Raw genomic sequence first — 13,104 nt, forward strand, 5'->3', positions numbered from 1 at the left:
GTGACTTCTCATGCTAAAACTTGTTTGTTTTCACACACCATCATCACTGATGATCTCAGCACAGCAGTGCTCCGAGAATAATGGTTTAGTCAAATGCAAAGCCAGCAGAAGGAACATAAAACAATGTGTGCTTATACAGGGCCTACATAAATAGTGCTTTTTAAAAAATATTTGGCAATGAAATAATAGTTGTGGGTTTGTTACATTTTTTTTTATAAATTAACCTCTGGATTGTTAATGCTTCTGAGAACCTTTCCACACCAGAGTGGTTATGAGACCTAAAACTGTTTGTTACATCCTCCCACAAAGATTATATGCAGAAGTTGCCCACTGTCTGCCATTAATAAAGAACTGTGGTTCATACCCTCACTTCATACAGTTTCAGAGAAGTCAGCGGATTTATACCGATTTCGAAAGTTACAGAGCTGACCCCACATACCCTGGGTCAAATGAAGAACATTGGAAGCAAGTGTACCTGATTAGGGCTTCGGGAGGCAGGGGCTGTACAGTGAACACTCTCACTCTTTACGAGGTTTTTATTTGAAATTCCCCTTTGACTGCTGTTTAAAAAAAAAAAAAAAAAATCAGAGTAGCTCAGGCAGTGACGAGATTTTTCATAATTTCTGAAAGACTTTGCTCTCACTTGCAGGTCAGCCTGGGAACTGTGCAAGATGCTCAAGCAGCCTGGGTTTAGCTTTCCGGTACTGCAAACAAGTACTTCAATTTATTAAAACTGCCGGGTATTAAAACTGCCCTCCCACTTCTTTCTCCCTCCAGCTCTTTTTTTCAAAAAATAAAAAAATAAAAAAAAACAAAAAACAAACCACAAACCACACATAACTCCATAAATAAAACATAACTAAAGTCTAAGGTGCTACTCCCAATTCACAACAGCGTCGTTAAAAGTGAAAATGCACATCATATTTAGAAGCAGAATTAATCCTGCCATGTTTAACTGAAAATCTTGGTGGGTTTTTCATCTACATCATACAAGCCTGAGGCCAGAGTGGTGACTGTCACAGCCAAAGAGACACAGACAGATAGATGATGGAGAGTGCAGACTGCGCACCCACACATAAAGCGCGTGAGAGGAAGGAGAGTGCACGGAAGGAATATTAATTGAGCACAAAATAAGTATTCTCAATATCCCTCTGCCCCTTTAAAAAGTAGTCACAAGATGAGGAGAGCTACAAACATGTTCATCTTGAGGAAACAGCCGTCCTTAACGTGACATGCCAGGCTATTACTTTAATAATGGGATTTGCACAGCGCACAACTGATAGGCTATGTTCAGAATAGACCCATGAATCTAATTTTCTTCTCAATGAGTGTTCTTGCAGTTCGTAACTCCACAGATTTCAATAGAGTTCCTCCAGATTTCTGTCAGGGTGAGTGGAGAATTAGGCTCTACTATGATATTTTTAAATCCACAAGAATGTGATTCTCCTTACCCAGTCATAAAACCCATGGCTCTTTTGATCCTTTCTACTTTCATAGCAAGTTATTTAGAAGGGAACTTTTCTTTTAAAGAGTCACATTTAAATAGTTAAATTACTGCTTTCTCTCACTTTTTGTGATAAACAGCAATTACTCGAATTTAACCTATTTTCACGCTCGATTCCATGTGCTGCTTTATTAGCACCAAAGAATTAAAAAGCAGGACAAGAACTGTAAGAATTGGTTTAGTTTTTACATCATCCATTTTTTCCCCACTATCTTTTTTTTAAATACTTTTCCCCTGCACAGCTAGTAAAAGAAACTTACACTGACCTTATTTAATAACAAGTATAAGACACCCTCTAAGTGCCACACAGATACATTTAAGGATATGGTTGTAAGTAAAGAAGGAAAATTCCTTAACTTGTTTTAAACTACAAAATTTCCTCTATTTCCTCATGTTGTGCCCTCTCTGGGAAATGATGGAAGACTCTACATATGTTAATCCTGATCACTTTAACCTTAAAAAAAAAAAAGGTTCAAATGCCCCCTACATAGCCCATCACCAGCAAAAGGAGCTTTTTAAGTCACAAAAGAAGTTGTTTATGTGGTGGTTGAAATCCTCACAAGCTCTTAACAAAGATTTCTTCTTTCTAAAACATTCACTCAGTAATGAATTTAAACAGTAGGTAGTAAAAGATATTCCTGAACAAAACAATTTATTACTTTTTTCCTACTACATTGCTCAGTGTTTAGTTTGTTCGGGTTGTATTTTACTACCATTCTAAGAAAAGAAGTTCCCTATAAGTGAGGTATTGGCATACCCGTATGAGATAGCGCTCATTTCTGGACAAGCACAATTCCAGGCTCTTTGCCATCACACACTCAGGTCACCTCTGGAGTTCTTTCTGGGTTGCTAAAAACATTTAGTGACAAACTCATTCACTGACCTGACCAGGACCAAAAGCAGGCCCAGGTTTAACCAACTTGCTAAAATTAATTCAGAGTAGTACCTATAGAGGTATGATTTACTATTCACAATTTGAAGATCCTCTCCTGGCAACTGACTATTGCTGTTGAATATGTTTCTTAAAAGTTAACAGAGAGGTGCGTTTGGACTGGGAATAATGGTAAACTAGTTCACACATGACTGAATTACTGGCAGTTGGTTTGCAGCATCAATGCATAACCAAGTGACCCACTAATATCATCATCCATATCTTAGAGCATTCTATTACTGAGACAGAAAACTACTATAAATAAAGTACAAGACAGTAATGTCTCAGTTTAGTGCTTACTGTTGTAGCCACTCCATCCAATGGATCCTAAACCCAATCTCGGATTCCATTTATTGTGCTACAGAGCCCCCTGTGTTGAGCTCTGTCAAATGTCTCATATTAACTAGTATTACTTATATTTGGCAGAAGGAAAATAACTCAGATGTTAAATCTAGAAACCAGTGGTCCAGTTTAATGTCTCACACGAGCCAAATTAATTTCTGACCACTTGCAAACAGCTCAGAAAAAGCTGGCTATGAGCTACGCTGCCTTACATGCAGTGAAAGAGTAACTGAAAGCACAAGTCCACAAAGTAAATAGGTAAAAAGGCAGCTTCTTCCTCTAAATGAGAAAAAGATCAGCCTAATTAAATACATCAAATACATTTATCTATATTAAATTTAGGCAGCATGTTCAAGGATTACCAGTTTAAGTTCAGTACATCCCAAGACAGAAACACACAAACATACTGAGCCTGGGACCAAGTACTTCAATCTCATTGAAATGTTCGCTGTGGGGTAGCACCCAAAGATGAGGCCCTCAGGAAGGACAGAAATTGAGATGAGAGCAATGAAAGCTGTTCGAGAAAATACTGCAAAGATAGAAACTATTTGTACAGTTTATATGGGGTAGAAAGCTGAGGGTGAGATCGAACCATGCCCAGTTCCTGAGCTAACAGAGGCCTTGGTACCCTAGTAAGAGTCATGAAAACATTCAGAGCCAAAGAAAAGCAGAATCAGCTCCTGAGGCTGACAAAGGTAATAGAGGATTTGTAATACTTTTCCCCCAATTAAATTCAAATCTCATTCCTCCTGGCTTCTTCTAAAGATGTCTCCCTTTTTCTCACCCACTCAGTGAAGCTTTGTGGCCAAGCAGGGCTGCACCCCACCCCTTGAATTCACCTGTCACGGAAGGGTGTCACAAAGTGACATGAGATGTCTCAAAGGAAGAGATTATTAAAACCGCACACCTAGACAAACACTGCTGATGACAGTGTTTCGGGGCATTTGTTTTGAAGTTGTGTGAGGGACTGACTTCTTGAACAAATTCTCCAAAAAATGCAAAACGGAAACAAGAACCAAAAGGAAAACATCTTTTAAGCTAAGGAAATTGTCATAAGCTTTCAATGTTTTACTTCGAAAATCCTACAGCCTTCAGCAAAATCCTTGGAAAATCTCTTCGTGTTTATAAAATAACATTTGATATCACCATCTAGAAACCTACAAACCAGTGCAACCAACCCTTTCTGAACTCTCTAAAGGCAAATAACAGCTGCATTTCCCCATGTGATGGCTAGGAAAAAAGTGCTGACTCTCAGCATTTTTAATTACAGAGTAAAATAACACCTCAGTGAAAAATCGTGGCTGTACTATTATTTTAAAGTGTCAGGGTTGCTCCTTCAAACTGAGCCATAATTGGAGCAGAACAATCGGTGCATAAACCAACAGAAGAGCTCCTCAGGTGTAACAAGGCACAACAGCTTATCGGCTTCAACAAGTCTTTTCACCGCATCACTGAATTAACTGGTTTATGTATGTCATGTTGTACTTGTTATGTACACCTGAGAATTTAAATCATTTCTCTGATTATATGTATAACAAAAAAAAAAAAGTATTCCCATAGCAGCATTTTGCTTTACAAGTCTAAAAAAAAAGGTAGGTTTCTGCGCTTACTGCTCTAATGTGGCTAATGCTTAAATACAGCATGATAAGATATTGCCCGAGATCATTGTTTCGTCTATGTCAGAGAATCCTACACCTTAAAAATTGTAAATTAGAACAGGAATGTAAGTTTGGGTTCTATGAAAAAGTGTTTTCATAGTTCTTATTCCAAACTGTTGCTTCAATGTTGTGATCAACTTCAATAATTTCTCAACTCTTGACCAAGAATGCCCTAAAAAATACTTTCTTAAGGGCAGAGCCCTTGAAGCCCTACAACATTATAGTGTGCAGAGCAGAATATATTCTTTCCTGAGAAATCAGGGGTACTTTTTAGGGGTTAAATAGAGCATGGACACAGGGCGAGGAAAAATCAACAGAAATTGTTTTGAGATACTCTAGAGTGACAACGACCTACCAAGCGGCCTGATCGGCCCTGGCATTAGTATTTAAAACTGACATATTCACAAAGCATTTAAAATATTTCCCCTTGGATTCCTATGTATTTGTTGCAATGAGAGTTTATACTGGAAAAATTAAGCCAACTAAGCTATCTTAATTAGATATGTCTACCTGTTAATTTGGTTAGTGCGAGATAACCAAAACCAAATCAAAGCAAAAGAATCACCTGGAGCTATGAAGCAAAACTGAAAGACCTGTTGCTTTATACATGTATCCGTGTTTCCAGCAACTGCCTCTACTGAGCAGAGTTTTCCTGCAATGAGTTACAAGAAAAGTCAGTGTTTGTGGGTCTTGAGAAAAATTTCCAGTTTGTTCCAATAATAAAATCATTTCAATAAATAATAAATCATGTGGATAATAACAATAATAAAGTTTTAAGTAGAAGCAGCTTTGCTTTTCATTTATTACAAAATCTTGTCCAAAAATAATTTTCTCATAGTAAAGGGTTTATAGGAAAGATGGTCACTGGAATTAAAACTAAGCTTGAAAGACGGCTAATAACACATAAACACAGGTAGAAGTCTTCAAAGCAACAGGTTTGTAGAAAATCCAGTAAGTTAACTAACGGCAGAAATCAGAGACCCGGGACGACAAGATTAGAGGGAAAGTCTTTGATTAAATAAATTGGTTTAAAAGCAACAATAACCTCGCAAGAACTCTTCTAGTATTTAAGATCCCGATGCCTTGACTATGGGCACAGAGACAGGTTTTTCAAGGAGGCCATGAGCAGGCAAGTTAATAACCAAGCTGAAATCATTCTGCAAGATTTATGGAACTTGCAGAGATTCTGCCCACACAAAGCTGAAAGGTTTAGCACAGAAAACCTGCCTTCGGAAGGCACTCTCTTATCAACTTCAGAGTGAACTCCAGCTTTCACTGAAACAATCTTTTACAGAAGACTCCTCTGCAGTGCACAGGATAAATGTAAGAGACTGCAGTGTATTTTAGATTCTCAAAGTGAGGAAGTGAACATCAAATTTAAAAAGCACCTATTACTCTTTATCTGCAAGTCTTTCTGCCAAACGGTGAAATAAAATGACATGTACAATCTCACTTCTATCTTTTCTTTTAATCTATATACATGATTTGCTTCCCTTTACATTCCCCAGGTTAAATTACCAGAGGTAGGGTTTGATAAACTGAAGCTGAACTATAAATGGGTATTTTTGGTGAGGGGGGAAAGGGTTCTGCTTGTTCTAAATGTGTAAACTTTTTAAAATATTGCCATTTTAACTGCTGGAAGAGTGCCATCCAGTATCCCAGAGTGGCAGGCAGGGCTTATTGCCTTTTTTATATGCTATTACAAAACTTTTTGGATTTTAAGCATTAGCCTGACTACTCCTAACAGTCTCCAATTAAAGATTTAACAACAGGAGGCTACAGCAGTTTCTTTTTCATGCCGCAAGTTCATTATTTCTATTTCCTGTTTTATTCAAGTGTTTCATTTAAAGTTTTGAAACTTTGATGATCTGCAGAAATGCAAACAAACATAAATCCCCTCTAAGTTAACCAGACAGCAGAAACATCCCCAGGTCTATGGATAGCAGTAGACATCAATTCTTCCCAATCCATGTATGATAAAGAGCAGTGAGAAATCCCTGGTTAGTTGTCATAAAAGCAGACTCCTTACCATTATCAGGTATGCAGAGCACAATCAAGCACTAGTTGTTTTGTTCAACCACCACACCAACTGTTCTTTCTTTTTAGCGACTTAAAAAAAAACAGCACCTCACTGCCAGTGATGGCTGGGGGGGGGAAACTCCCAAGAGCTTTTAGGCTTCAGTAATTCAGGCCATCAAATTGTACTTCATTAAAGTGGTATGAAACAGTTCAATCAAGAGTTATGTCCCAGGTTGTAGCTATTTGCCCCTGTCTCCTTCTCTCCTTTCTCTTACGGTTTCTTTCAGTAAATGAGACTAATTTTTCCAGTAGCCTTTAACTCACTAGATTAACTGCCGTGGAAAATGTGACTACGAACGCGTAGCACTGTCTAGCCTCCAACCCAGCACAGAATCAACTTTGTTCTAAGTGTTGAAGGACACCTAACAAGCTGCTACTTGCTAAGTTCATAACCCAGGACTATAGACTGGCGAAGAGTAGGACTGCGCCATCTAGTTAGCTGCCAGAAGGCTCTGCTCTGCCTGTTGGGAGCGGATGCCTCGGGATGCAGGGCTTTAGCACATGGGAATGTTCACTTTCTTAAAGATTCAATTGTGTTGGCTTTTTTTTTTTTTTAATAAAATATCACTACCGGGATAATCCACATCTAGTGGATATGGGAAAATTCAGGCTATAATAGCCCAGCGAACTTCTACATCTTTGATTTACAAGATAAAAGCAACTTTTAAATTAAAGAGCCTTTCTGCTAATAGAGCTTATTATGCCAGAGACAGGAATGATTTTCCTAGAAAGTTGTCCCTGTGTGCATGCCTATTATCTTTGCTTTCCCCCTTCCACTAATGAGCATTTATCTAAAGAGCCTGTTAATCCTCTGATGTGTGCTTCTGGTCAGAGGTAACAGTTTGAATAAAACCACTAATCACTTATCACTAATCACTGATCATTAATCACACTTTTCCCTAGTGCTTTGCGACCTGTACAGCTCCCTTTAGGATTAAGGAGTCACAAATACGGATTTTAGCCATTTTTTATAAGGAATTTCCAGCTTTTGATACCGACAACTTAGTTTACCACATGAAAGTTGCAAAGTACCGAGCAAAGACTTTCAACACTACACTTTTCCACTGAAAATAAACCATGCCCTTACGAAAGTGTCCCTCCTTCAGCAAAATCCCCACAAATTACACTATATTTTTGCATTTGGCTCTCACCTTCCACCTCTTAATTTGCTTTCAGTTCCCTTTCTGGATTATTTCTGCATGACAGTGTCTTACAAGAAAGTTTTCCTCCACCACTGTTCCTTGACGCACTGCTGCTTGTCCAAATGGCCAGACAAGGAAAGTCTGGTGCAAGCCAGCGGGTGAGTGAGTGTCTCTGCAAACTGCACGGTCTCAAGGAAAGCTCAAGCAAGATGCTTCACAGTAATTACTATGCATCAGTCCCAGCTTTAATTTCATCTAGCTAAGCACTGTTTCTTACTGATAATATATGGAAATCTTCTAATCTTGCTTCTTAAGACACTCCTAATATCGTTCCGGATTTAAAAAAAAAAAAAAGAAAAAGAAAAAAGAAAAAAACAACACCCACAAATCAAACATATGGACATTTCATTTTCCTTTATTCCTACCCCCATCTTTGAACGATCTCTCGCTTGCCGATTGTAAAGCTTATATTAAGCCCTGGAGATGAAGGATCACTCACCATGCTTGGACATAAATAATACAGGAGGCAGAGTTTAGCAAGTATTCCCCTTACACTCCTGAAGCTCTTATCGTCCTGAAAACTTCGCTGGGAGAGAGAGACCCCTGTAAGAGAGGACAGTGGCGGGGGAGCGCGGAGCGATGAGCGGAGCAGCGGGGCTGGAAAGGGAGAGCGCGGCTGCCGAGACGGGACCTTGTCAGTGCTCTTCCCCCCCCCGCCCGGACCAGCCGGCATCAGGAACGGAGCATCAGCCCCGCACCGGCCCGCAGCATGACGTCAGGGCCGGGAGCAGCCCTGCACCCCGGGTGTTTCACGGGGACAGGCGGCCGGGCTCCGCTCCGCGCACCGCGCATTGCTCCGCGCAGTGCTGCCGGCGGGTCCTGGCTCGGAGGGGAGCCCGGACGCCGCCGCGAAACTTATGCAGAAGTTTTGGGGCAGGGGATGGGGTCGTCCGGTGGTTGCCCCCCCCCCGCCTGCCTCCCTCCCTCCCTCCCTCCCTCTCTCTCTCAGGCTGGCAGCTTGGCGGAGCGCAGCACCGATGCGGTGCTGGGGGCTTGGGGCTGTAGGAAGCCGGTTCTGCGGCCGTGCTCGGGGGCTGCGCCCGCTGGACGACAGCAGCAGGGGCGGACCGCGCTCGGCTGCTGCAGTCCTCAGCTCTTCGGGAATTTTGTTTGGTTTCTATCCAGAAACTGGTTAATAAATAACGCGGTGTTCGAGAAGGGTGGGAAACCTCCGTCCCGAGCGGCAGCTCTGCGAGGGTGCGCCTCCTCAGCCCGCTCAGGTGTTGCTCTGTCCGTGCGTGTCCTTCTCCGCTGCTCCCGGTCCATGCGTGCCCTCCTGGCAAGGCTTGGGTGCCGGACAGGACCCAGGGGCACACAGCAGTAAAGAATCTGAACTGAACTAGGTGATCGTTAAGGTCCCTTCCAACCGAAACTGTTGCGTGATTCTATACAACCAGCTATGTCACTGCTTTTCCAAGGTTTAACATTTTGCATCTACTTGGCGGTGTGTCTGCCATTGTCTGGGACATTGCCAGCGACGAGCGCATTATTCCACCCTGTAACTACCTCAGTCCCTCCTTTTCTGTGTTTTCGTGTATTAAGAATACTTTCTCACTCTCAGCCTAATGCTCCTCAGCAGTGCCTCTGCCACCTGGGTCTGGAGGTTCCGATACGATAGCACCTAGCTATCTATTGCTGTAGTTACGTAGGAGGCATTCTTATCAAAGACACAAGTGGTAATTAGCTGTATTTAGCTGCTGATTCATGCCAGGAGGCATGACTTAATTTCGATGCAGTGTTTTAGTACCTAAGCATGGAAGGACCTGTGAGGAAACCTCGGTGTTCCAAGGCAGGGTCTTAGTCTCTTAAACGTATCACTTGGTTTATTTTTTTCTGATAATCAGTTAACAGAAGAGAGAGTAATATAACATGTACTGCCAAAATCAGGCACGACTTTACAAATGACAATAATACAGCACTTTACTCCCAATAATACCATTATTTTGCAAGCTTATATTAGGATATCTAATAGTCTTCCTCAGCTTTTAACAATTCATTGGTGCTTTATGCAAGATTTAAGCAGATAGAAGCGGATCCTATCAGTGACTGATGATAGGTTTTGGAGTCATTTAACTACTTAAGATAAGGCTCAATGATGCTGTCAGTGTAAGCCTTCGTTTTGTCAGGTATTATCCTTGGAAATTTCATATGGAGTGCAAAGTGCCTTACCTCTAAATGTCCTGAAATTATAAACTACAGAGATGACTAAACTCATCATTGCAGTTACTTCTGTTGCACAGGAAGGGTTTTAACACACAGAAACACTGCGGGTTTTTTAAGACCATGACAAAAAATTTGAGTGCAGGAGGCAGCTCTGCATCTCTCATTGAGATTTCATCATAAAACTTATGTACTCACACCTTACAGACACACAGCTGGGACTGTGGCTGAACAATGAGTTTTCGTGGGGTAGGCATGGCGGGTTTTTATCCAGGTTTCTTCATGAGACCAAACTGGAACAGGCAACACAGAATTCAGATGCTAGTAAAGGATCACAGGGCCCAAATCCTCCAGGTACTTGTGTAGCAAGAATCAGTTATGGCAAATCTGACACAGATAGAAGTAAACAAAATGCTAGGTGAAGTATTAGCCACAGTTTTATGTTATCAGTCTGGTGGTGATGCTTTCTTATGAATGATATTGTAGACCCCGTGTGACTTGTACACAGATTATAGTGAGTAAATAAGTGCACCCACTGTGGGTATGCACTGTGCTATAATTTAACACATTTTGTTTAAAGTTCCTGACATGTATAATCTGCATGTCCTTCTGCCCTGTCAAGAGTGTTATGCAAAGATACCCTAAAGCAAGATGGAAAAGACTGCCACATTAGTCAGATCAGTAACTTTATGTGCCACATACCTATTTGGACAGATCTCTACCACTTAATGAGAGAGGCAGCTTGCAACAGTGGTTTGTGTATGTCTGACACTATAAGAGTGATGACAAATGCTCTGCTAGGTGGTTATGCTGTTTTTTGCTGACAGCAAAGCAGAGAGATTCTGGATTCCTGAAATGAGTCTCAGGTCCTGAGGGAAGACTTTTGACTCTTGAAATGAGTTATGGTCTGGGGGGGTGGGGAGGAAGAGTACAGAATAGAGTCAACGGTTCCTCTTGGGCTTGAATCTGCTGCAATATGTGTCACTATCGTTGCTTCGCTCCATGCTCAGCTTCTCCTATGCTTGTCACCCTCAGATCCCATTCCTCTCCTCCCTCTTCCAGGTCTTTCCTTCTCCATTTCCACATTCTTCTTGCCAGTTACCAACCTTCTCTCCACCCTAAGGCAACCACTCTGGTCTCTGAATGGGGATGTGAAAAGGAGCACTGAAAGATGCAGCCTTGTTTTATGTTCACTTCAGCGCCTGGTGGTTGAGCAGTTTACAGAGAAAATGTGTTGATCCCTCCAGTCTGATAACACTGAGCAGAGAGGAGACATTGAGAAAACATAACTGCAGAGTTCCTTCTTGATGCAAACTGTGGGATGACAATAGGACAAGAGGAACTCCGCTGCCTGCAAAGCTGCTGCTTTCAAGCTGAGCTGATATCTGCTTGTGTGTTGGCACTATGAGGAACAACCCTTAACATGAACTCCCATAAAGGTGGTTTAGATTAGCATAGTCTACTCAGCAGATGAGGGCTATGCCTAGAGTCAGTTACCACAGCTCAGCTGATGATCTGTAACTTGAGAACGTTCTCTATATGGGGGACAAATTTGGGCAAACCTTAGAGGGTGTTCAAAGGCATCTCCAGTGACAGCAAGACAATCATTCCGCAGAGCTTCAGGTTCCTGCTCCAAAAGCACTAGGTGTTTCCAGAAAAAAAAACCAAAACACCACAACAAACAAACAAAACAACAAAAACAAGCCCACAACACAAAAACAAAACTCTTGTGAGATATGGGATAATGTTGGCATGGTAACTTACCTTTTCTGGAATGTTTTCTGGAATCATTGAATTTTGGAAGTGGCTTTCCAAAATACTCCCTCCTAGGGCAGGCACCAGGCGTGGAAAACTCCATCCTGAATGGTTCAAAACTTGGCAATGTTTTTTAAGTGATTGAAGAAACTTTTAATGACAAATACTGAGCAACCAACTACACGAGGCACAACCTGCTTTATCTATAGTGCTGTTTCATAACTAATTTCAAGGCAGAAAGCTTTTAAAAAGCTGTTTTCTTCTGATGGAAAAATCCCTATTTAAATACTTTTCTGCATTATATGTTCTAATAAATGTTTTCCAGATAGGTCTTTGTCAGTTTTATTCTTTAAGTATAAAAAGCCCAAAGAAGAACATACCCTTTACAGCAGTAGCTTAACTGGTATGAAAACTACTCAGACTTTTGCAGTAGAATGAGTTAGAATGACATTTTGTTTGATTGATAGTAAATGGCAGTAGTGCTGTTTCAGCAAACACCTAAAATCTTTGTCATATCATTAAAATCATTGGGAAGGAAAGATATTAAAATAATTACAGGAGTTTTGTATGTCAAATATCAGTCTCAGTAAGACACTATTGCTGTCACATAAAATTAATATTTACTGCTGGCACAGTGGAATATTTTACATACCCATTCTTACTATAACATCATTAACCACATGTTTAACTAAGCCGCTGCCAGTGTTGAGTGTTACTCTCAGCTTTGGCACTTGCAATTATCTCGTTACAAGTACTTTGCAGCAATATCTTTTTAGCTAATTGAACAGTAATTTATTCGCCTCCTTCCATGCTACTGAAAGTTTAGATCTCCACATTTATCATGTGAAAATATCTGCACAAAGTAAAAAAAACATCATTCAGCATTCTTTCTTTTTAGTAAAGATCTATACTAGTCACACAGAAGTGAAGCTTTGAAATGAAATGGTAAGGGGAAAAATTGATTTCTAGATCTTAGCATATGCTTTAATCCATGATGATAGTAGAATGTGTTTTAAAAGGGGGTATAAATTATGCTATTTAATGTATAATAATCTGAGTGCTAGCCTGAACAAATGTAAATCTGGTGGGTTTATGAAACACTCAATTCCTTCATTATTACATCTCTGTTCAGAACTCTACTTCTTTTAGGAACAGACTGAAAGGGATATGAGCAAAGGGAACCAAGTACCCTCTACGGTTGGAGAGGCTCACTAGGAAGTACCGGATTAGCCTTAAAACTGAGGCAGAAATTGGAGAATTACTAGAGTTGACCAGAAGTTAAGTAGTATTCAACATTTAAAAAAACCCAGACCCTTCTGTTGGTTGAAATATAAACAGTAAGTAATGTGCCTATTCAACTGTGGAGTTTTCTGCAGTGGGCTGGAGAAGAGAGGAAGTGTGATACATCACAGGGATGTGAAACAGCCCTGTGGGATACCAAGCAAGCCATATCTGTGGTTTTTTTGCTCTAAG

The 13,104-nt window shown here is 40.7% G+C and overlaps 1 protein-coding gene across 1 annotated transcript in view; it reads right to left on the reverse strand.

Annotated features, from left to right (window-relative positions):
• The window catches only part of CREB5 (cAMP responsive element binding protein 5), a 254,026-nt gene extending 245,742 nt beyond the window's left edge, over positions 1-8,284 (reverse strand). Inside the window, exon 1 of the mRNA XM_057424865.1 lies at positions 8,156-8,284. Coding sequence (XP_057280848.1) covers positions 8,156-8,158 — 3 coding nt within the window. The 5' untranslated portion in view covers positions 8,159-8,284. The remainder of the gene's footprint in view (positions 1-8,155) is intronic.
• Between the last annotated feature and the right edge of the window lie 4,820 nt (positions 8,285-13,104).

Source organism: Pezoporus wallicus, unplaced genomic scaffold (assembly GCF_028554395.1).
Source record: "Pezoporus wallicus isolate ANWC-B61680 ecotype Strahan unplaced genomic scaffold, APGP_CSIRO_Pwel_v1 contig_3181, whole genome shotgun sequence".
Lineage (NCBI taxonomy): Eukaryota > Metazoa > Chordata > Aves > Psittaciformes > Psittacidae > Pezoporus > Pezoporus wallicus.